General features: G+C 44.2%; 1 protein-coding gene across 1 annotated transcript in view; it reads right to left on the minus strand.

The window, feature by feature from the left end:
• CDAN1 (codanin 1) overlaps positions 1 to 26,026 on the minus strand; it is a 380,174-nt gene that overhangs the window by 95,591 nt on the left and 258,557 nt on the right. The window contains exon 24 of the mRNA XM_053711416.1: positions 12,218 to 12,281. Coding sequence (XP_053567391.1) covers positions 12,218 to 12,281 — 64 coding nt within the window. The remainder of the gene's footprint in view (positions 1 to 12,217; positions 12,282 to 26,026) is intronic.

Raw genomic sequence — 26,026 nt, forward strand, 5'->3', positions numbered from 1 at the left:
ACTTCCAAGGAAGTGATAATGCATCCACTGCTTCCGCCTGAGGATCCCGGGATCTGGACAGATACCTGGGAAGTTTCTTGTTTAGATGAGACACCATCAGATCTATTTCTGGAAGCTCCCACATTTGAACAATCTGAAGAAATACCTCTGGGTGAAGAGACCATTCGCCCGGATGCAACGTTTGGCGACTGAGATAATCAGCTTCCCAATTGTCTATACCTGGGATATGAACCGCAGAGATTAGACAGGAGCTGGATTCCGCCCAAACCAGAATTCGAGATACTTCTTTCATAGCCAGAGGACTGTGAGTCCCTCCTTGATGATTGATGTATGCCACAGTTGTGACATTGTCTGTCTGAAAACAAATGAACGATTCTCTCTTCAGAAGAGGCCAAGACTGAAGAGCTCTGAAAATTGCACGGAGTTCCAAAATATTGATCGGTAATCTCACCTCCTGAGATTCCCAAACTCCTTGTGCCGTCAGAGATCCCCACACAGCTCCCCAACCTGTGAGACTTGCATCTGTTGAAATTACAGTCCAGGTCGGAAGCACAAAAGAAGCCCCCTGAATTAAACGATGGTGATCTGTCCACCACGTTAGAGTGTGTCGTACAATCGGTTTTAAAGATATTAATTGAGATATCTTTGTGTAATCCTTGCACCATTGATTCAGCATACAGAGCTGAAGAGGTCGCATGTGAAAACGAGCAAAGGGGATCGCGTCCGATGCAGCAGTCATAAGACCTAGAATTTCCATGCATAAGGCTACCGAAGGGAATGATTGTGACTGAAGGTTTCGACAAGCTGAAATCAATTTTAGACGTCTCTTGTCTGTTAAAGACAGAGTCATGGACACTGAATCTATCTGGAAACCCAGAAAGGTTACCCTTGTCTGAGGAATCAATGAACTTTTTGGTGAATTGATCCTCCAACCATGATCTTGAAGAAACAACACAAGTCGATTCGTATGAGATTCTGCTAAATGTGAAGACTGAGCAAGTACCAAGATATCGTCCAAATAAGGAAATACCACAATACCCTGTTATCTGATTACAGACAGAAGGGCACCGAGAACCTTTGTAAAAATTCTTGGAGCTGTAGCTAGGCCAAACGGCAGAGCCACAAACTGGTAATGCTTGTCCAGAAAAGAGAATCTCAGGAACTGATAATGATCTGGATGAATCGGAATATGCAGATATGCATCCTGTAAATCTATTGTGGACATATAATGCCCTTGCTGAACAAAAGGCAAGATAGTCCTTACAGTTACCATTTTGAACGTTGGTATCCTTACATAACGATTCAATATTTTTAGATCCAGAACTGGTCTGAAGGAATTCTCCTTCTTTGGTACAATGAAGAGATTTGAATAAAACCCCATCCCCTGTTCCAGAACTGGAACTGGCATAATTACTCCAGCCAACTCTAGATCTGAAACACAATTCAGAAATGCTTGAGCTTTCACTGGATTTACTGGGACACGGGAAAGAAAAAATCTCTTTGCAGGAGGTCTCATCTTGAAACCAATTCTGTACCCTTCTGAAACAATGTTCTGAATCCAAAGATTGTGAACAGAGTTGATCCAAATTTCTTTGAAAAAACGTAACCTGCCCCCTACCAGCTGAGCTGGAATGAGGGCCGCACCTTCATGTGGACTTAGAAGCAGGCTTTGCCTTTCTAGAAGGCTTGGATTTATTCCAGACTGGAGATGGTTTCCAAACTGAAACTGCTCCTGAGGATGAAGGATCAGGCTTTTGTTCTTTGTTGAAACGAAAGGAACGAAAACGATTATTAGCCCTGTTTTTACCCTTAGATTTTTTATCCTAAGATAAATCCTGAGAACCAAATAATTTGTTACCCTGGAAAGAAATGGAAAGTAGAGTTGATTTAGAAGCCATATCAGCATTCCAAGTTTTAAGCCATAAAGCTCTTCTAGCTAAAATAGCTAGAGACATAAACCTGACATCAACTCTGATAATATCAAAAATGGCATCACAGATAAAATTATTAGCATGCTGAAGAAGAATAATAATATTATGAGAATCATGATCTGTTACTTGTTGCACTAAAGTCTCCAACCAAAAAGTTGAAGCTGCAGCAACATCAGCCAATGATATAGCAGGTCTAAGAAGATTACCTGAACACAGATAAGCTTTTCTTAGAAAGGATTCAATTTTCCTATCTAAAGGATCCTTAAACGAAGTACCATCTGACGTAGGAATAGTAGTACGTTTAGCAAGGGTAGAAATAGCCCCATCAACTTTAGGGATCTTGTCCCAAAATTCTAATCTGTCAGACGGCACAGGATATAATTGCTTAAAACGTTTAGAAGGAGTAAATGAATTACCCAATTTATCCCATTCTCTGGAAATTACTTCAGAAATAGCATTAGGAACAGGAAAAACTTCTGGAATAACCACAGGAGATTTAAATACCTTATCTAAACGTTTAGAATTAGTATCAAGAGGACCAGAATCCTCTATTTCTAAAGCAATTAGTACTTCTTTAAGTAAAGAACGAATAAATTCCATTTTAAATAAATATGAAGATTTATCAGCATCAATCTCTGAGACAGAATCATCTGAACCAGAAGAGTCATCAGAATCAGAATGATGATGTTCATTTAAAAATTCATCTGTAGAGAGAGAAGTTTTAAAAGATTTTTTATGTTTACTAGAAGGAGAAATAACAGACATAGCCTTCTTGATGGATTCAGAAACAAAATCTCTTATGTTATCAGGAACATTCTGCACCTTAGATGTTGAAGGAACTGCAACAGGCAATGGTACATTACTAAAGGAAATATTTTCTGCATTAACAAGTTTGTCATGACAATTAATACAAACAACAGCCGGAGGAATAGCTACCAAAAGTTTACAGCAGATACACTTAGCTTTGGTAGTTCCAGCACTAGACAGCGATTTTCCTGAAGTATCTTCTGACTCAGATGCAACGTGAGACATCTTGCAATATGTAAGAGAAAAAACAACATATAAAGCAAAATTGATCAAATTCCTTAAATGACAGTTTCAGGAATGGGAAAAAATGCCAATAAACAAGCTTCTAGTAACCAGAAGCAAAGAAAAAATGAGACTGAAATAATGTGGAGACAAAAACGACGGCCATATTTTTTAGCGCCAAATAAGACGCCCACATTATTTGGCGCCTAAATGCTTTTTGGCGCCAAAAATGACGCCACATCCGGAACGCCGGCATTTTTGGCGCAAAAGGACGTCAAAAATGACGCAACTTCCGGCGACACGTATGACGCCGGAAACAGAAAAGATTTTTTTTTTGCGCCAAAAAACAGCCCACAGGGAAAAAAAAGAGTCAAATTTTTTAAGGTAAGAAAAAATGATTGAATCAAATGCATTATCCCAAATATGAAACTGACTGTCTGAACATAAGGAATGTTGAACATCCTGAGTCAAGGCAAATAAATGTTTGAATACATATATTTAGAACTTTATAAATAAAGTGCCCAACCATAGCTTAGAGTGTCACAGAAAATAAGATTTACTTACCCCAGGACACTCATCTACATGTTTGTAGAAAGCCAAACCAGTACTGAAACGAAAATCAGCAGAGGTAATGGTATATAAATAAGAGTATATCGTCGATCTGAAAAGGGAGGTAAGAGATGAATCTCTACAACCGATAACAGAGAACCTATGAAATAGACCCCGTAGAAGGAGATCACTGCATTCAAATAGGCAATACTCTCCTCACATCCCTCTGACATTCACTGCACGCTGAGAGGAAAATCGGGCTCCAACTTGCTGCGGAGCGCATATCAACGTAGAATCTAGCACAAACTTACTTCACCACCTCCATAGGAGGCAAAGTTTGTAAAACTGAATTGTGGGTGTGGTGAGGGGTGTATTTATAGGCATTTTGAGGGTTGGGAAACTTTGCCCCTCCTGGTAGGAATGTATATCCCATACGTCACTAGCTCATGGACTCTTGCTAATTACATGAAAGAAATATATACTTACCTAAAGAAAAAATATCTGCAGTAGCTCTAGAAAGAATAATTATATTGAATTGCCACTAGATGTCAGCAAATACCAAAAAATACCAGAATATAAATTTCAGAACTAAAGCCAGCTTAAAGGGACATAATACTCATATGCTAAATCACTTGAAACTGATGCAGTATAACTGTAATAAGCTGACAGGAAAATATAACCCAAGCATCTCTATGTAAAACAGGAAAATATTTTACCTCACAATTTCCTCAGCTCAGCAGAGTAAGTTCTGTGTAAAAAGTTATAATTCAGCTGCTGCCCAGCTGCAGGTAAAAAAAATAAACAAATGAAGAAATGAACAGCAGCCAAACGGCATCAGCAGTGCTAAGGTCATGAACTCTTTTACTGTGATCTCATGAGATTTGACTTAACTCTGAGATTTCATAGTAAACTTCCTTAAAATGAATAGGGAAATAAGATGAGAGTGCATAAAGCTCGCTCCTTTGCCTGTCCTGGGACAGACATACTGATTTGCTGCTTAGAAGTCCTTTACAATGAGATGTGGCTACTGAGGAACTTTTGAGGTAAAATATCTTTCTTTTTTACATAGAGATGTTCAGGTGATATTTTCTAGTCCGCTTTTTACAGCTATGCTGCATCACTATCAAGTGTTTCAACATTTGGGTATCATGGCCCTTTAAGTCCAAGAAATAGAGGATAAATTAACAAAACACCATAGGGTTGCACTGTAGCGCGCTAAAAAAGCCGTTCATGGTGGGAAACGCAGACTGAAATGCACAACAAAATAAATAAAAATGGTGACTCTCTAAGGGGCAAAGGTTTAACCCTTGATCTTATAACAGCACATGAGAGCCCGACTCCTCTGCGATTGCCACCAAAGTCGTCTAGGACCAACCACTATTAAAATACCAGAGAGAAGGCTAAATCCCTCTAAAGGTACTAAAAACAGACTACTGAGCCACCGCTAACATAGCAGTGCTAATGTATCCGCCCACAATGGTGGATCTTACTATGCACCAGCCAAATCAGGACCCCTCTGTGAGACCAGGGTCTCTTTATTACTAAGTAAAGGCAATGACCATTAGACTAAGCCTGTTCAACCAGCTACAGACTAGCACGTAAAGCGGTCTCACTGCCGCAATCACGATTCTCAGTGGGAGGGCAAAAATTGACAGGATAACAGTCAGAGTGCCACTGCATTACAAACGGCAATAACCTGTCTCAATCTCATCAGGCACGACAAGTAACAGCGCCATATTTTGTCGAATCCCTCAAATAGTAGAAGGAGGGAATGTGACATACAAAGTTATAAACATACTGATACAAAACGGACCGTACAGGGATAGAAATCATGGGTATTTATCAATAGAATTTCCAAGTAATGTAAGTGGCAAAAATCCCTGTCCCTGGTAGAAAAAAAAAACCAGGTAGCTGCCCAGCTGCAAAATATCTCAATTTAGAGGATCTATAAATAATAAACATACCAACCCCTTCTGAGAGTAACAGGTCCCACTAGGTCCCTGATTAATCTTTCAGCCCATCCTCAGTGATATCGTCCCGTTTTTAAGGTAAAGAAAGGACTTCTGCTGTGTAGAAGTCACAGCAGCTCCAGGTCTGTGTGCCTCATCCGACCGCTGACAGGGACCCGAAGATACAAGAAATTTTTTTTTTATGCTTACCTGATAAATTTATTTCTCTTGTGGTGTATCCAGTCCACGGGTTCATCCATTACTTGTGGGATATTCTCCTTCCCAACAGGAAGTTGCAAGAGGACACCCACAGCAGAGCTGTCTATATAGCTCCTCCCCTAACTGCCACCCCCAGTCATTCGACCGAAGACAAGCAAGAAAAAAGGAGAAACTATAGGGTTCAGTGGTGACTGTAGTTTAAAAATAAAAAACAGCTGCCTAAAAATGACAGGGCGGGCCGTGGTCTGGATACACCACAAGAGAAATAAATTTATCAGGTAAGCATAAATTTTGTTTTCTCTTGTAAAGGTGTATCCAGTCCACGGGTTCATCCATTACTTGTGGGATACCAATACCAAAGCTTTAGGACACGGATGAAGGGAGGGACAAGGCAGGCACTTAAACGGAGGGCACCACTGCCTGTAAGACCTTTCTCCCAAAAATAGCCTCCGAAGAAGCAAAAGTATCGAATTTGTAGAATTTAGAAAAAGTATGAAGCGAAGACCAAGTCGCCGCCTTACAAATCTGTTCAACCGAGGCTTTATTTTTAAAAGCCCATGTGGAAGCCACCGCTCTAGTGGAATGAGCTGTAATTCTTTCAGGAGGCTGCTGGCCAGCAGTCTCATAACCTAAGCGGATTATGCTTCTTAGCCAAAAAGAAAGAGAAGTTGCCGAAGCCTTTTGGCCTCTCCTCTGTCCAGAGTAGACAACAAACAAAGCAGATGTTTGACGAAAATCCTGAGTAGCTTGTAAATAAAACTTTAAAGCACGAACCACATCAAGATTGTGTAAAAGACGTTCCTTCTTTGAGGAAGGATTAGGGCATAATGAAGGAACAACAATCTCCTGATTGATATTCTTATTAGATACTAACTTAGGAAGAAACCCAGGTTTGGTACGCAAAACTACCTTATCTGCATGGAAAATCAGATAAGGGGAATCACACTGTAAAGCAGATAACTCCGAAACTCTTCGAGCCGAGGAGATAGCTACTAAAAACAGAACTTTCCAAGATAAAGTTTAATATCTATGGAATGCAAAGGTTCAAACGGAACCCCTTGAAGAACTTTAAGAACTAAATTTAAACTCCATGGCGGAGCAACAGGTTTAAACACAGGCTTGATTCTAACTAAAGCCTGACAAAACGCCTGAACGTCTGGAACCTCAGCCAGACGTTTGTGCAAAAGAATAGACAGAGAAGAAATCTGTCCCTTTAAGGAACTAGCAGATAATCCTTTCTCCAATCCCTCTTGGAGAAAGGATAAGATTCTAGGAATCCTGACTTTACTCCATGAGTAACCCTTGGATTCACACCAGTGAAGATAGTTACACCATATGTTATGATAGATTTTCCTGGTGACAGGCTTTCAAGCCTGAATTAAGGTATCAATGACCGATTCGGAAAAACCACGCTTCGATAGAATTAAGCGTACAATCTCCACGCAGGAGCTATCAAAATCATTGAAGCTCTCTCCTGCTTGATCTTGGCAATCAGCCGAGGGAGCAGAGGAGACGGTGGAAACACATAAGCCAGGCTGAAGGACCAGGGCGCTGCTAGAGCATCTATCAGCGCTGCCTTGGGGTCCCTGGACCTGGACCCGTAACGAGGAAGCTTGGCGTTCTGACGAGATGCCATGAGATCCAGTTCTGGTTTAGCCCATAGTTGAATCAACTGGGCAAAAACCTCCGGATGGAGCTCCCACTCCCCCGGATGAAAAGTCTGCCGACTTAAAAAATCCGCCTCCCAGTTCTCTACTCCTGGGATATGGATAGCTGAAAGGTGGCAAGAGTGAACCTCTGCCCATAGAATTATCTTTGAAACCTCTAACATTGCCAGGGGGCTTCTTGTTCCCCCCTGACGGATGATATAGGCCACAGTCGTGATATTGTCCGACTGAACTCTGATGAACCTGACCTCCGCTAGCTGAGGCCAAGCCTGAAGAGCATTGAATATCGCTCTTAGTTCCAGAATGTTTATCGGAAGGAGGGCTTCCTCCTGAGACCATGAGCCTTCAGGGAGTTCCAGACTGCGCCCCAGCCCAGAAGGCTGGCATCTGTCGTCACTATAGTCCATTCTGGCCTGCGGAAGCTCATTCCCCTGGACAGATGGACCCGAGATAGCCACCAGAGAAGAGAATCCCCGATATCCTGATACAGATTTAGCAGTGGGGACAAATCTGTGTAATCCCCATTCCACTGACTGAGCATGCAAAGTTGCAGCGGTCTGAGATGTAGGCGGGCAAACTGAACTATGTCCATTGCCGCTACCATTAAGCAGATTACTTCCATACACTGAGCCACTGACGGCTGAGAAGTGGAATAAAGAGCACGGCAGGAAGTTAGAAGCTTTGACAACCTGACTTCTGTCAGAAAAATCTTCATTTCTACTGAATCTATCAGAGTTCCTAGGAAGGAAACTCTTGTGAGAGGGGAGAGAGAACTCTTTTCTTCGGTCACCTTCCACCCGTGAGACCTCAGGAATGCCAGAACAATGTCCGTATGGGACTTGGCGATTTGAAAAGTCGACGCCTGTATCAGAATGTCGTCTAGGTAAGGAGCCACCGCTATGCCTCGTGGCCTTAGAACTGCCAGTAGGGACCCTAGAACCTTCGTAAAGATTCTTGGTGTCGTGGCTAACCCGAAGGGAAGAGCCACAAACTGGTAATGCCTGTCTAGGAAGGCAAACCTGAGAAACCGATGATGATCTCTGTGTATCGGAATGTGGAGATAAGCATCCTTTAAGTCCACGGTAGTCATATATTCACCCTCCTGGATCATAGGTAGGATGGTTCGAATAGTCTCCATCTTGAAGGATGGGACCCTGAGAAATTTGTTTAGGATCTTGAGATCCAAGATTGGTCTGAAAGTTCCCTCTTTTTTGGGAACTATGAACAGATTTGAATAGAATCCCTGCCCCTGTTCCTCCCTTGGAACTGGGTGGATCACTCCCATGACCAGAAGGTCTTGAACACAACGTAAGAATACGTCTCTCTTTATCTGGTTTGCAGATAATTGTGAGAGATGAAATCTCCCTTTTGGAGACGAGGCTTTGAAATCCAGAAGATATCCCTGGGAAACAATCTCCAGAGCCCAGGGATCCTGGACGTCTCTTGCCCAAGCCTGGGCGAAGAGAGAAAGTCTGCCCCCAACTAGATCCGGTCCCGGATCGGGGGCTACTCCTTCATGCTGTCTTAGAGGCAGCAGCAGGTTTTTTGGCCTGCTTTCCCTTGTTCCAAGCCTGATTAGGTCTCCAGACTGGCTTGGACTGGGCAAAATTTCCGTCTTGTTTTGCAGCAGAGGAAGTTGAAGCTGCGCCACTCGAAGTTTCGAAAGGAACAAAAATTGGTCCGTTTGGTCCTTGATTTGTTGGACCTATCCTGGGGAAGGGTGTGGCCTTTTCCTCCAGTAATATCAGAAATGATCTCCTTCAATCCAGGCCCGAATAGCGTCTGCCCTTTGAAGGGGATGTTAAGAAGCTTAGACTTTGAAGTAACGTCAGCTGACCAGGATTTAAGCCATAGCGCCCTACGCACCTGAATGGCAAAAACCTGAATTCTTAGCCATTAGCAACGGCGTCAGAAATAAATGAATTGGCTAACTTAAGAGCTTTAAGCCTGTCTAGGATATCATCCAACGGGGTCTCCACCTGTAGAGCCTCTTCAAGAGACTCCAACCAGAAAGCCACTGCAGCAGTGACTGGGGCAATGCATGCAAGAGGCTGGAGAATAAAACCTTGTTGTATAAAGATTTTCTTAAGGAAACCCTCTAGTTTTTTATCCATTGGATCTAGGAAAGCACAACTGTCCTCGACGGGAATAGTTGTACGTTTAGCTAGGGTAGAGACTGCTCCCTCCACCTTAGGGACCGTCTGCCACGAGTCCCGTGTAGCGGCATCTATGGGAAACATCTTTTTAAAGGCAGGAGGGGGAGAGAACGGTACACCTGGTCTATCCCATTCCTTTGTAATAATTTCTGAAAACCTCTTAGGGATTGGAAAAACATCAGTGTAAACAGGCACAGCAAAGTATTTGTCCATTTTACACAACCTCTCTGGGACTACAATGGTGTCACAGTCATCCAGAGTCGCTAAAACCTCCCTGAGCAACACGCGGAGGTGTTCAAGTTTAAATTTAAATGCTGTCATTTTAGAGTCAGACTGAAGTAACACCTTCCCTGAATCAGAAATGTCACCCACAGATAGAAGCTCTCCTGCTTCGGCTTCTGTACATTGTGAGGGTATATCAGACATAGGTACTAAAGTGTCAGAGAGCTCTGTATTTATTCTAGCCCTAGAGCTGTCTCGCTTTCCTTGTAATCCTGGCAGTTTGGACAATACCTCTGTGAGAGTATGATTCATAACTGCCGCCATGTCCTGTAAAGTAAACGCAGTGGACGCGCCAGATGCACTTGGCGTACTTGGCGTCACTTGAGCGGGAGTTATAGGTTCTGACACATGGGGAGAGTTAGATGGCATAATCTTCCTTTTGTCAGTCTGAGAAACCTCTGGTGATAAATCTTTAAAAGCCATAATATGGTCTTTATAACTTATAGAAAGGTCAATGCATTTGGTACACATTCTAATAGGGGGTTCCACAATGGCTTCTAAACATAATGAACAAGGAGTTTCTTCTATGTCAGACATGTTTAACAGACTAGTAATGAGACCAGCAAGCTTGGAAAACACTTTAATAAATGTGAAAAGCAATTAAACAAAAACGGTACTGTACCTTTAAGAGAAAAAAACTACCATATAAACTGCAAATCAGTGTTAAAAAGCAGTAAACTCTACGAAATGTTTACAGTGTGTACAAGAGACTAAAGCAGCATTGCACCCACTTGCAAATGGATGATTAACCCCTTAGGCCCAAAAACGGATTAGAAAAACGGTAACACCGTTAAAAAACAGTCAAACACACTGCCACAGCTCTACTGTGGCTCCTACCTTCCCTTAAACACGATTTTTGCAGGAAAGAACCCCTCTATAGTGGTCCTTGATGCCAGAGGACTCCTTTAGAGAAGCTGGATGTCTCAGTCTGTATAACTGCGCATAAAGTGTGCGAAAATAGGCCCCTCCCACCATGCACTCACAGTCAGAGGGCCATAAAAAACTACTCCTAGGAGTAAAATAACAGCCATGTGGAAAACTAGGCCCCAAAATAAAGATTTATCACCCTCAGAGAAAAAACGTTTTTACTGTTAAGTAATGCAAACGTTAAAACACTAAGTACTATGAGGGTTAACATAAAAATTACCCTTATCTTGTAAGCATGATCCCAGTCGCTGTTAAATCACTGTATCAGGCTTACCTCAAATATATCAGGCACTGTCAGCATTTTCTAGACCTTATCTCTCTAGAAAAAAATATACTGAACATACCTCAAATCAGGTGATTTGCCAACCGTCCCAACTGAAGTTTTCTTTCCATACAGGAAATGGACCTTAGTTACAAACCGCTAAGATCATCAACCTCCAGGCAGAACTCTTACTCCAATTTCTGCCTGAGAGTGAAACAGTACAACGCCGGTACCGTTTAAAAATAAACTTTTGATTGAAGGTAAAACTACACTAAGTCACCACATATCTCTTGATACTTCCTTTCTTGTTGAGAGCTTGCAAGAGAATGACTGGGGGTGGCAGTTAGGGGAGGAGCTATATAGACAGCTCTGCTGTGGGTGTCCTCTTGCAACTTCCTGTTGGGAAGGAGAATATCCCACAAGTAATGGATGAACCCGTGGACTGGATACACCTTTACAAGAGAAACAGAGTAACCAACCCTGGTTTTCTATATAGGGGTTAGCATAGATGGTTGGAGTTTAAGTAAGGACTACCTCACCGACCTCTAACAGCTAAAAGCCACCATTACTCTTGCTAAAGAGGATTACATGGACACAGCATTGTCCCAATCCTTGCTTGCAGGGAAAAGTACCCATTAAAGGATTAAATACTTTATTTTCTTTAGACACACCTTTGCACACCTCCTATGATGTTACACAGGCAAAGAATGACTGGGGATTGTGGGAAGTGGATGGGACTTAAAGCTTTGCAGGGGTGTTCTTCGCTTCCACCTGGTGGCGAGGAGTTAAATTCCCACTAGTAATTAGAATAGATATGTGGACTCGCCATGCCATTGGAAAGAAAAGTGGTGTAAAAGTACACAGCTAATTGTTTTTACACAACGTAATGGGCTAGTCAAGTAGCATTTAAAATGCATAGCAATTCATTTCATTTAGAATAATTTTTTGTTTGTTTTTGGCTTTCAAAACAATGTAAATAGCATGCACATGACCTGCTGCTTTGCACATGCACATTTGGCTGCTGATCTGCAGGTCAAAGAAAATGCTTACAATGGTGTTTGAAATAAGCCACTGTAAATTCCATATTTACTACTAAAATGTCAATTTATGTACACAGTGTATACTACAGCCTTTATGGTACAGTAGAAAATAAAGTACCATTTTAAATATCAATTATACCAGAAATAGGTAAAATAAAATGAGTTACATGTTTAAACCATTCCCTTGTAAAGTAGAATGTTCTTACCTAAGAAAGATGCCAGTTCTACACTGCACTTTGCAAGATAATGTTCTGCCATAGGGTACAGGTACTGCAAGATTTAAAAAAAAAAAAAAGATTAGACAACCACCTGCTATGAAGGAAAAACATGCCGTTGTTTGTCTTTACAACTACAGATCAAGTCACATAATTATTGTAAATAAAAAAAATATATATCAGGCAAGTATAAATTTTGTTTCGTCATGATGGTGAGTCATCACGGGTGGGAAATATTCCCCTGCTGACCACTAGGAGGCAGCAAAACCAAATTATGCTTACCTTCATTTCATTTCCATCTGTGGGAGGAGAATCCACTGCTTCATTCATTACTTGTGGGAATTAAGAACCTGGCCACCAGGAGAAGGCAAAGACACCCCAGCCAAAGGCTTAAATACCTCCCCCACTCCCCTCATTCCCCAGTCATTCTGCCAAGGGAACAAAGAACAGTAGGATAAATATCACGGTATAAATGGTGCCAGAAGAATAAAATTACATTTAGGTCTGCCCACCGGAGAAACGGGCGGGAGCCGTGGACTCTCCTCCCACAGATGGAAATTAAATTATCAGGTAAGGATAATTTATGTTTTCCATCTTAATGGGAGGAAAGTCCACTGCTTCATATATTACTTGTGGGAACAAATACCCAAGCTCTAGAGGACACTGAATGAAAAAAACCGGAGGGTAAAAGGAGGCGGACCTTAAAAGGAGGCGGACCTTAAACTGAGGGCACCACAGCCTGCATAACCTTTCTCCCAAAAGCTGCTTCCGCTGAAGCAAAAACATCAAATTTGTAAAACTTTGCAGAAGTATGTAAAGAAGACCAAGTTGCCTCCTTACAAATCTGATCCATAGAAGCCTTGTTCTTAAAGGCCCAAGAAGAGGCCACAGCCCTAGTTGAGTGAACGTTATCCTCTGAGGAGGCTTATGTCCCGCTGTCTCATAGGCCAGATGGATAATGCTCCTCAACCAAAAAGGAGCAGGCATAGGCTCAAACGGAGCCCTCTGCAAAACCTTAAGAACCAAGTTTAAGCACCAAGGAAGAGCCGGATTCCTGAAGACAGGCCTGATCCTAACCAGAGCCTGTACAAAGGACTGAATGTCAGCAAGCTTCTTATGCAACAGTACAGATAAAGCAGAGATCTGTCCCCTAAGGGAACTGGCAACAAGACCCTTCTCCAGACCATCCTGGAGAGAAGCCAAAATCCTAGATACCCTGACCTTATGCCAGGGATATCCTCGTTCCTCACACCAGGACAAGTAGGTCCTCCACATCTTGTGGTAGATGCATCGAGTGACCGGCTTCCTGGCCTGAACGAGTGTGTCAATCACTCTTTCCGAAAATCCTCTCTTGGCTAAGACTAGTCCAATCTCCACGCAGTCAGCCTCAGAGAATCGAGATTTTTATGTAGAAAAGGACCTTGAACCAGCAAATCCCTGCGACAGGGTAACCTCCACGGCGGAGATGACGACATCCTCAACAGATCCGCAAACTACATCCTCCTCGGCCACAATGAAGCAATCAGAATAGCCGAAGCTTGCTCCTGCTTGATGCGGGCCACTACACGAGGAAGAAGAGGCAATGGTGGAAATATGTAAATTAGATTGAAGTCCCAGGGTACCGCCAAAGCATCTATCAGTTCCGCCTGTGGATCCCTGGATCGCGACCCATATCTGGGTAGCTTGCAATTGAGTCTGGACGCCATGAGGTCTATCTCCGGTGTCCCCCATCTGTTGCAGATCTCCGCGAACATCTCGGGATGGAGAGACCATTCCCCTGGAAAAAACGTCTGTCTGCTCAGAAAGTCCGCTTCCCAGTTGTCCACACCCGGAATGTGAATCACTGAGAGTGAACAATTGTGAGTCTCTGTCCATTCCAGAATCCGAGATACTTCCCTCATGGCTAGGGAGCTTCTTGTACCCTCTGTCCTTTAGCAGTACTCACACAGTACACAGCACCTTTGCCCTTCACAACCACATTGATTCTGGATTATGATTTATTACTCATTACCATATCCAGCGTATGATAGGCAATCCTAATCACGTTATTTTAGTAGTGCCCTGGTGGTTTATGAAAGCCGAGGTAATGTCTGATTGGAATCTGATGAGTCGGGACAAACCCAGAAGGGGTCAAACGCTCAGAGCGTTGAATATCGCTCAAAGTTCAAAACTATTTATAGGTAGACTTGACTCCTCTCGAGTCCATCTTCCCTGTGCCCTTCTGGCACCCCAAACAGCTCCCCATCCTGATAGACTTGCATCTGTGGTCACAATCTCCCAGGATGGTCTCAAAAAGGATGTCCTATGACAACTGCCCCAGTCAGGTCCACCATGATAGGGACTGCCTCACCGGTCTGTCCAGAGATATATGTTAGGACAGATATGAATGATCGCCGTTCCATTGTCTCAACATGCACAGCTGAAGAGGTCTGAGATGGAACCTGGCGAATGGGGTGACATCTATGCTGGATACCATGAGCCTGATCACCTCCATACACCTGGCCACAGATGTCCTGGAGGATGTCTGAAGAGCTAGATAGTTGGACGAAAGCTTGCAACGTCTCTGATCTGTCAAGAATATCTTCATGGCTAAGAATCTATTATCGTACTCAGGAATTCCACCATGTTTATCTTCCACCCGTGGGACCGAAGGAGAAGAGTTCTCGAGTGCTCCTCCGCAAGACTGTAGGCCGGAGCCTGGACCAGGATATCATCCAAATAAGGTGCCACTGCAATCCCTCTGGCTCTTGCTACTGTGAGAAGAGCTCCCAGAACCTTTGTAAAGACTCTTGGGGCAGTCGCCAGGATAAACGGAAGTGCCACAAACTGGAAGTGCTGGTCCAGGAAGGCGAATATTAGAAACCTGAAATGATCCATGTGAATTGGAACGTGAAGGTAAGCGTCCTTCAGGTCTATAGTCATGAAGTGCCCTTCTTGAACCAGGGGCAAAATTGACCTGATCGTCTCCATCTTGAACAACGGAACCGACAAAAACTTATTTAAATTCTTTATTGAATTATTGAATTGGACGATAGTGCCCTCCTTCTTTGGGACCACGAAAAGGTTTCAATAATACCCCAGACCTCTTTCTGCCTGAGGAACTGGGACGATTACCCCGAGAGAACCCTCACACAACCCAGGAAGGCGTCTCTCTTTTCTGGTCTTTTCTGGAAGATATGGTTGACAGGAGGCTTGAAACCTATCCTGTAACCCTGGGCTACTACCTCCAAAACCCAAGGGTCTAACACGTCTCTTCTCCAGGCCTCCGCAAAAAAAGAGAAAGTCTGCCCCCTACATGATCCGAGGACAGATCGGGGGCCGCCTCTTCATGCCGACCTTGACTCAGCGGGCTTCTTGTTCTGCTTGGACTTGTTCCAAGAGTTAGCTGGTTTCCAAGATCCCTTGAATTGCTCAGACTTTGCGGCAGGCTGCTAGCACCGAGACTTGTCCATACGAAAGGGACGAAAAATAGATCCCTTAGGTTTGGCCTTCTTATCCTGAGGCAAGAAGGCAACCTTGCCACCCGTGACTGTAGATATGATAGAATCCAGGCCCGGGCCCCTTGAATGGGAGAGAAAGTAAGCAAGACTTGGAAGTCATGTCAGTAGACCACGACTTTAGTCACAGAGCCCTGCGGGCTAAAAGAGAAAAACCTGATGTCTTAGCATTCAGGTTAATGATCTGCATGTTGGCATCACTAATGAATGAATGGGCTACCTTTAAGGCCTTGATTCGTTCCAGAATATCATCGAGGGGAGTCTCCGCCTAATCAATTGCTGATAGAGCATCACACCAGTAGGTAGCCGCACCAGCCACTGCAGCGACAGTCGCCACCGGTTGGAAAACGAACCGCGTGAGTTGGAACATCTTACGCAACAAGGACTCCATTTTTTCTATCCATGGGTTCCTTGAAAGAGGAGCTATCCTCTAGCGAAATAGTCGTTCTCTTAGCGAGCATGGAGATAGCACCATCCACCTTAGGGACGGTTCCCCACAGTTCAAGCTGTGTGTCCGGAACGGGGAAAAGCTTTTTAAAAGAAGAGGGGGAAAGGATGAACAAAGTTTCTCCCATTCAATCATTAGCCATCTTCTTGACTGGAACCGGGAAGGCCTGGGGTACTACCCTGTCCTCGTAAACCCTATCCAGTTTAGGGAACGAAGGTTCCTCCCGTAGCTTCGGTTCCGGAACCTCCAGCATAGCAAGCACCTCTTTCAGCAGAAAGCGCAAATGCTCCATCTTAAATTTAAAATCCGTTTCCTCCGCGGATGGAGGCCTAGAAGTAGCAGATTCCGACCCAGAAGTGAAATCCTCTGATAAATTGAAATTGTCCTCCTCAGCGGATAATCGATCTGAGACATCCAGCACAGTCGAAGACCCCTGAGACAGATAGCTGTGCCGTACCTTCTGCTTGCGCTTAGAAGGGCAAGGCATTGCATTAATGGGCACAGAAACCACCGTCTGTAACTGATCTGAGAAGTCTGAAGGCCAAAGGGGCCCTCCTGCAGGAGGATTAGTAGTGCCCTGGGGAACTGCTTGTGTAAACGGAGATGATTGCAGGGAAAGCACCTCACGGGGCGGAGAACCCTCAGAGGTGGATGGCTCAGTCGTACTAAATACTTTGTTCCACATGCTTTGACAATATTGCTAAGTTACAGAGGCCATACCCTTGTTACATGGAGTGCCATGCAGGACCGCCCCTGCACTCGAAAGAGAGACTCGCCAGAAAGGCCTACCTCAATCTCTCGCTAATGAACTGACTGTTCCACACTGACAGAGCCTCATCTCACACAAATGCAGCAGAAAACACAACAATATTATGCATATAGTAGTGCCCTGGGGAACTGCTTGTGTAAACGGAGATGATTGCAGGGAAAGCACCTCACGGGGCGGAGAACCCTCAGAGGTGGATGGCTCAGTCGTACTAAATACTTTGTTCCACATGCTTTGACAATATTGCTAAGTTACAGAGGCCATACCCTTGTTACATGGAGTGCCATGCAGGACCGCCCCTGCACTCGAAAGAGAGACTCGCCAGAAAGGCCTACCTCAATCTCTCGCTAATGAACTGACTGTTCCACACTGACAGAGCCTCATCTCACACAAATGCAGCAGAAAACACAACAATATTATGCATAATAAAATACCTCCTGTTTAATAACCCCCTTCCGAGGGTATTACCCTAGATTCTATAAAGACAAAGCAGCCAACACTGTGACCGTCTTCTTGCGTTATCTCATATATATATATATATATATATATATATATATATATATATATATATATATATAAATTAAACGATCTTACCAGAATCAACGCAGTGGAACAGGAACACGGCCCTTCAAGTGTGACAGGGCAGTAGCATCGCTCCTGACATGGACTTGAGAGAAGAAAAGCAGGCAGCGAAACTCGTCAACGCTGATTGCTAATGAAGCTGTTGAGTCGGGATGGGTTCGCAGAAAGACTCTCTGGACTCTAACTTTTATCCATGCTCTCACTCAGAGGCCGACAGGACTACTTAAAACTCCAGTCCCGTTTCGAAGAGTACTACCCTCCATAAGAGACTACTCCGAATATTCACAGCACTTCTCTGCTAACCTCCTGTGACGAAAGGCAAAGAATGACTGGGAAATGAGGGGGGGGGGGTTCGGGGTACCTTAGCCTCCTCCTGGTGGACAGGTTCTTAATTCCCACAAGTAATGAATGAAGCAGTGGACTCTACTCCCATTAACATGGAAAACATAAATTATGCTTACCTGATAATTTTCTTTTCTTCAGATGGAAAGAGTCCACAGCGGCATTCATTCCTTTTGGGAATTCAGAACCTGGCCACCAGGAGGAGGCAGAGACACCCCAGCCAAAGGCTTAAAGTACCTCTTCCACTTCCCTCATCCCCCAGTCCACAAAAACCTGCTTCGTCCGAAGCCAAGAAAACTTTGAAAAAGGAAAAAGCCCCAAGGACACTGACCTGCAGATAGTCCATAAGCCTTGCTAGAGACTGCAGAAATAGACTCGACTGAGCCAACGCTCCTCCAGGAGACATTGTCGCCCAGCAGTCGATCCCCAACCACACACCCCTTACTAGAGAAAAGGGATCAACTACCGAAACCTTCCAAAAAGGAGAAGACGTGGAAGAAAAAAAATCAAGGGTTTCCCAAAGACCCCTAAATAGGGTATAACGAGTTCCAAATAAAATAAGGAACCCTGAAAACCGAACCTAGCTCACAGAGACCCATACAGGTCTTGAGAAACAAGGCAGGCAACGCCCAGACCCCAGATCTTACAGAAACCACAAGGTTAAGACCGGGAATCTAAAACAGAGTAGAAAACGGCTCCTAAAAACCGTGCAACCACACCCCAAAGGACAACTGAAGACCGAGTCCTCAAGTTACAAGATAACTCAGAATATCAAAATATTCATAGATCAAATACGTGCAGGAACCACAGATAAGCGAACACCCAAGTCAACCCTACATGCCCCAGTCATACCAGGATGGCTCTGAAATAGAATACTTGCAGGCAAGTAAGAGCAGCCAAAAAGAGATATCAAACCTTAATCGTCAGACTGCAAAATCACATCACAGGCTATCCAAAAGCCAGTCCTTCTCAACATCTTGAACATGAAGGATCACCGAACCTCAAATGACCTGAGGACGTGCAACAGATCTCAGATCCTGCTCTACACCAAACCAGCCCAAGCGACAGGCAGGTCTGAAAAAGTGGGGAACAGAAAGGACCCCAATCACCAACCCCCAGGGAAGGACTTAATGGGGAGAACTCTGCCACCCCAACCCGGACTCAGGAGCCCAAAGAGCTCCATCAAATGGGTCCTCCCAAAGAGAACTCCATAGGAGATGAACATAGCAAAATGCAGTCGATCCCTATGAAGACCCAGCAAAATTGACAGCCTCAACATGGAGATTGCAATCTCCACAGACGAAACAGAACCTGTTCCAACCTCCTGCACACAGGACAGGACAGGACAACCCTTCAGAGAGAGGGAAAAAACTAAATTTATGCTTACCTGATAAATTTCTTTCTTTTGCAATGTACTGAGTCAACAGTTTCATCCTAACTCGTGGGATATTATCCTTCCCTACATGAAGTGGCAAAGAGAGCACCCACAGCAGAGCTGTCTATATAGCTCCACCCTCAACTCCACCCCCCAATCATTCAACCGAATGCTTAGGAAGAAAAAGGAGAAACTATAAGGTGCAGAGAGGTGACTGAAGTTTTCATTAAAAAATACTGTCTTGAATAGACAGGGCGGGACGTGGACTCGGTACATCGCAAAAGAAAGAAATTTATCAGTCCACGGTTTCATCCTTACTTGTGGGATACCAATACCAAAGCTTTAGGACACGGATGAAGGGAGGGACAAGACAGGAACCTAAACGGAAGGCACCACTGCTTGCAGAACCTTTCTCCCAAAAATAGCCTCCGAAGAAGCAAAAGTATCAAATTTGTAAAATTTGGAAAAGGTATAAAGCGAAGACCAAGTCGCAGCCTTACAAATTTGTTCAACAGAAGCATTATTTTTAAAAACCCATGTGGAAGCCACCGCTCTAGTAGAGTGAGCTGTAACCCTTTCGGGAGACTGCTGTCCAACAGTCTCATATGCCAAACGGATGATGCTCTTCAGCCAAAAAGAAAGAGGTAGCCGTAGCCTTTTGACCTCTTCGCTTTCCAGAATATACAACAAACAAAGAAGATGTTTTGACGGAGATCTTTGGTTGCTTGCAAATAAAACTTCAAAGCACGAACCACGTCCAAGTTGTGCAACAGACGTTCCTTCTTAAAAGGATTAGGACACAGAGAAGGAACAACAATTTCCTGATTGATATTCCTGTTAGTAACAACCTTAGGAAGGAATCCAGGTTTGGTACGGAAAACCACCTTATCAGCATGGAAAACAAGATAAGGCGAGTCGCATTGTAATGCAGATAGTTCAGAAACTCTTCGAGCTGAAGAGATAGCAACTAGAAACAGAACTTTCCAAGATAGAAGCTTAATATCTATGGAATGCATGGGTTCAAAAGGAACCCCTTGAAGAACTTTAAGAACTAAATTCAAACTCCATGGCGGAGCAACAGGTTTAAACACAGGCTTGATTCTAACTAAAGCCTGACAGAACGCCTGAACGTCTGGGACATCTGCCAGACGCTTGTGCAATAGAATAGACAAAGCAGATATCTGTCCTTTTAAGGAACTAGCTGATAATCCCTTCTCCAATCCTTCTTGGAGAAAGGACAAAATCCTAGGAATCCTGATCTTACTCCATGAGTAACCTTTGGATTCGCACCAATAAAGATATTTACGCCATATCTTATGATAGATTTTCCTGGTGAGAGGCTTTAGAGCCTGAATCAAAGGTATCTATGACCGACTCAGAGAAACCCCGCTTTGATAAAATCAAGCGTTCAATCTCCAAGCAGTCAGCCGCAGAGAAATTAGATTTGGATGCTTGAACGGACCTTGAATCAAAAGGTCCTGTCTCAGCGGTAGAGTCCATGGAGGAAGAGAAGACATGTCCACCAGGTCTGCATACCAAGTCCTGTGTGGCCACGCAGGTGCTATCAAAATCACCGAAGCTCACTCCTGTTTGATTCTGGCAATCAGATGTGGAAGGAGAGGGAATGGTGGAAACACATAAGCCAGGTTGAACGACCAGGGTACTGCTAGAGCATCTATCAGTACTGCCTGAGGATCCCTTGACCTGGACACGTAACAAGGAAGTTTGGCGTTCTGACGAGACGCCATCAGATCAGATTCTGGTGTGCCCCAAAGCTGAATCAGTTGAGCAAACACCTCCGGATGGAGTTCCCACTCCCCCGGATGAAAAGTCTGACAACTTAGAAATCCGCCTCCCAGTTCTCTACCCCTGGGATATAGATTGCTGATAGATGGCAAGAGTGAGTCTCTGCCCATCGGATTATTCTGGAAACTTCTATCACCGCTAGGGAACTCCTTGTTCCCCCCTGATGAATGATATAAGCCACAGTCGTGATGTTGTCTGACTGAAATCTGATGAATCTGGCCGAAGCCAGCTGAGGCCACGCCTGAAGCGCATTGAATATCGCCCTCAGTTCTAGAATATTTATCGGTAGGAGGGCCTTCTCCTGAGTCCATAAACCCTGTGCTTTCAGGGAATTCCAGACTGCACCCCAGCCCAGTAGGCTGGCGTCTGTCGTCACTATAACCCACGCTGACCTGCGGAAACACATTCCATGGGACAGGTGATCCTGTGACAACCACCAAAGAAGAGAATCTCTGGTCTCCTGATCCAGATTTATCTGAGGAGATAAATCTGCATAATCCCCATTCCACTGTCTGAGCATGCATAGTTGCAGTGGTCTGAGATGTAAGAGAGCAAACGGAACTACGTCCATTGCCACTACCATTAGACGGATGACCTCCAATGGAATGAAGAGCTCGGCAGGTGACTAAAATTTTTGATTTCCTGACCTCAGTCAGAAATATTTTCATGTCCACCGAGTCTATCAGAGTCCCTAGGAATGAAACTCTTGTGAGAGGGGAAAGAGAACTCTCTTTTTACGTTCACCTTCCATCCATGAGATCTTAGAAAGGCTAACACGATGTCCGTGTGAGACTTGGCTAGTTGGAAAGTCGACGCTTGAATTAAGATATCGTCTAGATAAGGCGCCACTGCTATGCCCCGCGGCCTTAGGACCGCTAGAAGGGACCCTAGCACCTTTGTGAAAATTCTGGGAGCCGTGGCCAACCCGAAGGGAAGAGCCACAAATTGGTAATGCCTGTCCAGAAAGGCGAACCTGAGGAACTGATGATGATCTCTGTGAATAGGGATGTGTAAACCACGGTGGTCATATATTGACCCTCCTGGATCATTGGTAAAATAGTCCGAATGGTCTCCATCTTGAAGTATGGGACTCTGAGGAATTGGTTTAGTATCTTGAGATCTAAGATTGGTCTGAAGGTTCCCTCCTTTTTGGAAACCACAAACAGATTGGAGTAAAACCCTTGCCCTTGTTCCGCTTTCGGAACAGGGCGGATCACTCCCATGGTATGTAGGTCTTCTACACAGCTTAAGAACGCCTCTCTTTTTGTCTGGTTTGCAGACAATTGAGAAAGATGAAATCTCCCCCTTGGAGGAGAATCCTTGAAGTCTAGAAGGTATCCCAGGGTTACGATTTCTAAAGCCCAGGAGTCCTGAACATCTCTTGCCCAAGCCTGAGCAAAGAGAGAAAGTCTGCCCCCTACTAGATCCGCTCCCGGATCGGGGGCTAACCCTTTCATGCTGTCTTGGTGGCAGCAGCAGGCTTCTTGGTCTTGTTACCTTTGTTCCAAGCTTGGTAAGGTCTCCAGACTTACTTGGATTGAGCAAAGTTCCCCTCTTGCCTTGCAGCAGGGGAAGAGGAAGCGAAGTTTAGAAAGGAACGAAAAATTATTTTGTTTGGTCCTCATCTTATTTGTCTTATCCTGAGGGAGGGCATGACCTTTCCCTCCAGTGATATCTGAAATGATCTCTTTCAGTTCAGGCCCGAATAGGGTCTTACCCTTGAAAGGGATGGTCAAAAGCTTAGATTTTGATGACACATCAGCTGACCAGGACTTAAGCCATAACGCTCTAAAATGGCAAAACCTGAATTCTTTGCCGCTAATTTAGCCAGTTGAAAAGCGGCATCTGTAATGAAAGAATTAGCTAGCTTAAGAGCCCTAATTCTATCCAGAATATCATCTAAAGGGGTCTCCACCTGAAGAGCCTCTTCCAGAGCCTCGAACCAAAAGGCAGCTGCAGTGGATACAGGAACAATGCACGCTATAGGTTGGAGAAGAAAACCTTGAACAACAAAAAGTTTCTTCAGGAGACCCTAATTTTTTTTATCCATCGGATCTTTGAAAGCACAACTGTCCTCAATAGGTATAGTTGTACGCTTAGCTAGAGTAGAAATTGCTTCCTCCACCTTAGGGACCGTCTGCCACGAGTCCCGCATGGTGTCGGATATGGGAAACATTTTCTTAAAAGTAGGAGGGGGAGCGAACGGAATACCTGGTCTATCCCACTCCTTAGTAACAATGTCCGAAATCCTCTTAGGGACCGGAAAAACATCAGTGTATACAGGAACCTCTAAATATTTGTCCATTTTACACAATTTCTCTGGAACTACAATAGGGTCACAATCATCCAGAGTCGCTAAAACCTCCCTGAGCAACAAGCGGAGGTGTTCTAGCTTAAATTTAAAGGCCGTCATGTCTGAGTCTGTCTGAGGGAGCATCTTTCCTGAATCAGAAATCTCTCCCTCAGACAGCAAATCCCTCACCCCTACTTCAGAACATTGTGAGGGTACATCGGATACAGCTACTAAAGCGTCAGAAGGCTCAGCATTTGTTCTTAACCCAGAGCTACTGCGCTTCCCTTGCAACCCAGGCAGTTTAGATAAAACCTCTGTGAGGGTAGAATTCATAACTGTGGCCATATCTTGCAAGGTGAAAGAATTAGACGCACTAGAGGTACTTGGCGTCACTTGTGCGGGCGTTACTGGTTGTGACACTTGGGGAGAACTAGATGGCATAACCTGATTTCCTTCTGTCTGAGAATCATCCAGCGCCAAACTCTTATAAGTCAAAATATGCTGTTTGTCAATTTATAGACATATCAGTACATGTGGGACACATTCTAAGAGGGGGTTCCACAATGGCTTCTAAACATATTGAACAAGGAGATTCCTCAATGTCAGACATGTTGAACAGGCTAGTAATGAGACAAGCAAGCTTGGAAAACACTTTATTCAGTGAAAAAACAACAATTAAAAAAAACGGTACTGTGCCTTTAAGAGAAAAAAAAAGGCATACACGATCTGCAAAACTGCTTAAAAATGCATCAAACTTTTTGATTTTTTTACAGCAGATTCAATAAGCTTTAGTAAGATTGCACCACAAGCAAATGAAACATTTAACCCTTAAATATGGAAACCGGATTGACAAAGTGCCAAAAACCGGAAAAAACCCTGTCAGCACCTTGCCACAGCTCTGCTGTGGCGCCTACCTGCCCTTAGTGATTGGAAATGAGGGGTTAAAGCTTCGTTTTGGCCCAAAAAGTTCACCAGGACCCTCCGGTGTTGTAGCTTGCTGCTTGTCAAGAGAAAACAACTGCGCAACTGAGGCGCAAAATTAGGCCCCGTCCATCTCACTCGATGTTTCTAAGGCCTCAAAAACACACAAAGCGTTTTAACTAGCCATGTGGGGTCTAAAACCCCCCAAAAAACATGTACCCTCAATAAAGTTGTCCCTCAAAATCTTATTAACAGCACTCCCAGTACACACAACCATTTGTTCATATCATTCAAACTGAGTGTCAACCATAATTTCAATTAGCCCTTATGCAAGCTTAGTAATGCCACTATAAGTCTAGGACTACTGCTTACCCTTACCCTCGTGGGGATACTGTCAGCCTTTCTGAAATATCAGTGTCTCTCCAGAAAAAATGACTGAACATACCTCATTGCTGTATAGCATGAAAAATGTTCCTCACACTGAAGTTTTCCTGTACTCCTCAGTCTCTGTGGGATCATCCTCCTCCAGGCAGAAATCTTGATCCATCTCCTCTTGCTTGAAGAAAATAAAAACTAACAGTTTATCACCTCTTTCACTTTTCCCTTCCTGCTTAGAGCTGGCAAAGAGAATGACTGGGGGTCGGAGTTAAGGGGGGAGCTATATAGACAGCTCTGCTGTGGGTGCTCTCTTTGCCACTTCCTGTAGGGAAGGATAATATCCCACAAGTAAGGATGAAACCGTGGACTCTGTACATCTTGCAAAAGAAAAAAAACCTCCTTAAGAAGGACAAACAGCCCCCCCCCCAAAGGTGCCTCAGAGTACGTAACTAGAGGACCACAGCCAAGGAAAAAGAATGCAGAGCATCCCAATCGCGTTAGGAAAAAAAAACCTAAGCGAAGCTTGGGGAAGGAGACAACACAGCCCAACGTCCCTGATAGGGGAATTGACAAACTCCCTAGAGTAGGAAAAGCCACACTGTCCTCCTTAAAGAGAGTATAATCATCAGCCAACCACAAGGCTACCTTGCTACCCCCATAAGGCGGTCAAATGGCTAAGGAGAACAGACACAGTTCAGAAAGCCGACCCGAAGGAAGACCCTAAAAATGAACAGGTCCAGAAAAAGGACAATTCCAAGCAGCCCCTAAAAAGGCAAGACAGCCAGAAACCAGCGGCAAGGAGGCACTGAGTCCTCCAAACTTCCACCCACGCGGGGAAGGAAAAAGTAAAAATCCTGACGAAATAACGGAACAGAGTGTGTCGCAGTGGAACTTCAGAGTCCCAGTCGACCAGCTAGAAAGGAAACAAGAACTGAACCAATCCCCCATGCCTCGCGGACCCTTAGGTCCTCTCAAAATTCTTAGCTGTACTTGTTACAAACAAGGAATAACACAAATAATAATGTGAAACACTCAGCGCCCCGACCGGACCAGCCAGGCAGAACAGGCGCCACTTGTCTGAAACAGGCCGCAAGAACAGTAGGATCCGAACCCAATCAGGACCAGCCTGAAACCAAGGACCAATACTGTCAAGGCCACAGATAGTCACCCCCAGAGATGGGGGATAAACAGCAGACAAACATAGGACTAACATGTCCTCACACCAAACAAACTTCTGTAGAAGTAAACTGAGCGATAAAAAACAAACAAAAAAGAACGCCAGCATCGATTCCAGAAAACGTTCCTGAAGGAAAAACAAATAAAACGAATAAAAGATAAGGCAACCCGTAGGTTATTGCCCAAGAAGAACAGGCACACCCGCAGGACCGGGAT

Source organism: Bombina bombina, chromosome 1, assembly GCF_027579735.1.
Source record: "Bombina bombina isolate aBomBom1 chromosome 1, aBomBom1.pri, whole genome shotgun sequence".
NCBI classification, from domain to species: Eukaryota; Metazoa; Chordata; class Amphibia; order Anura; family Bombinatoridae; genus Bombina; species Bombina bombina.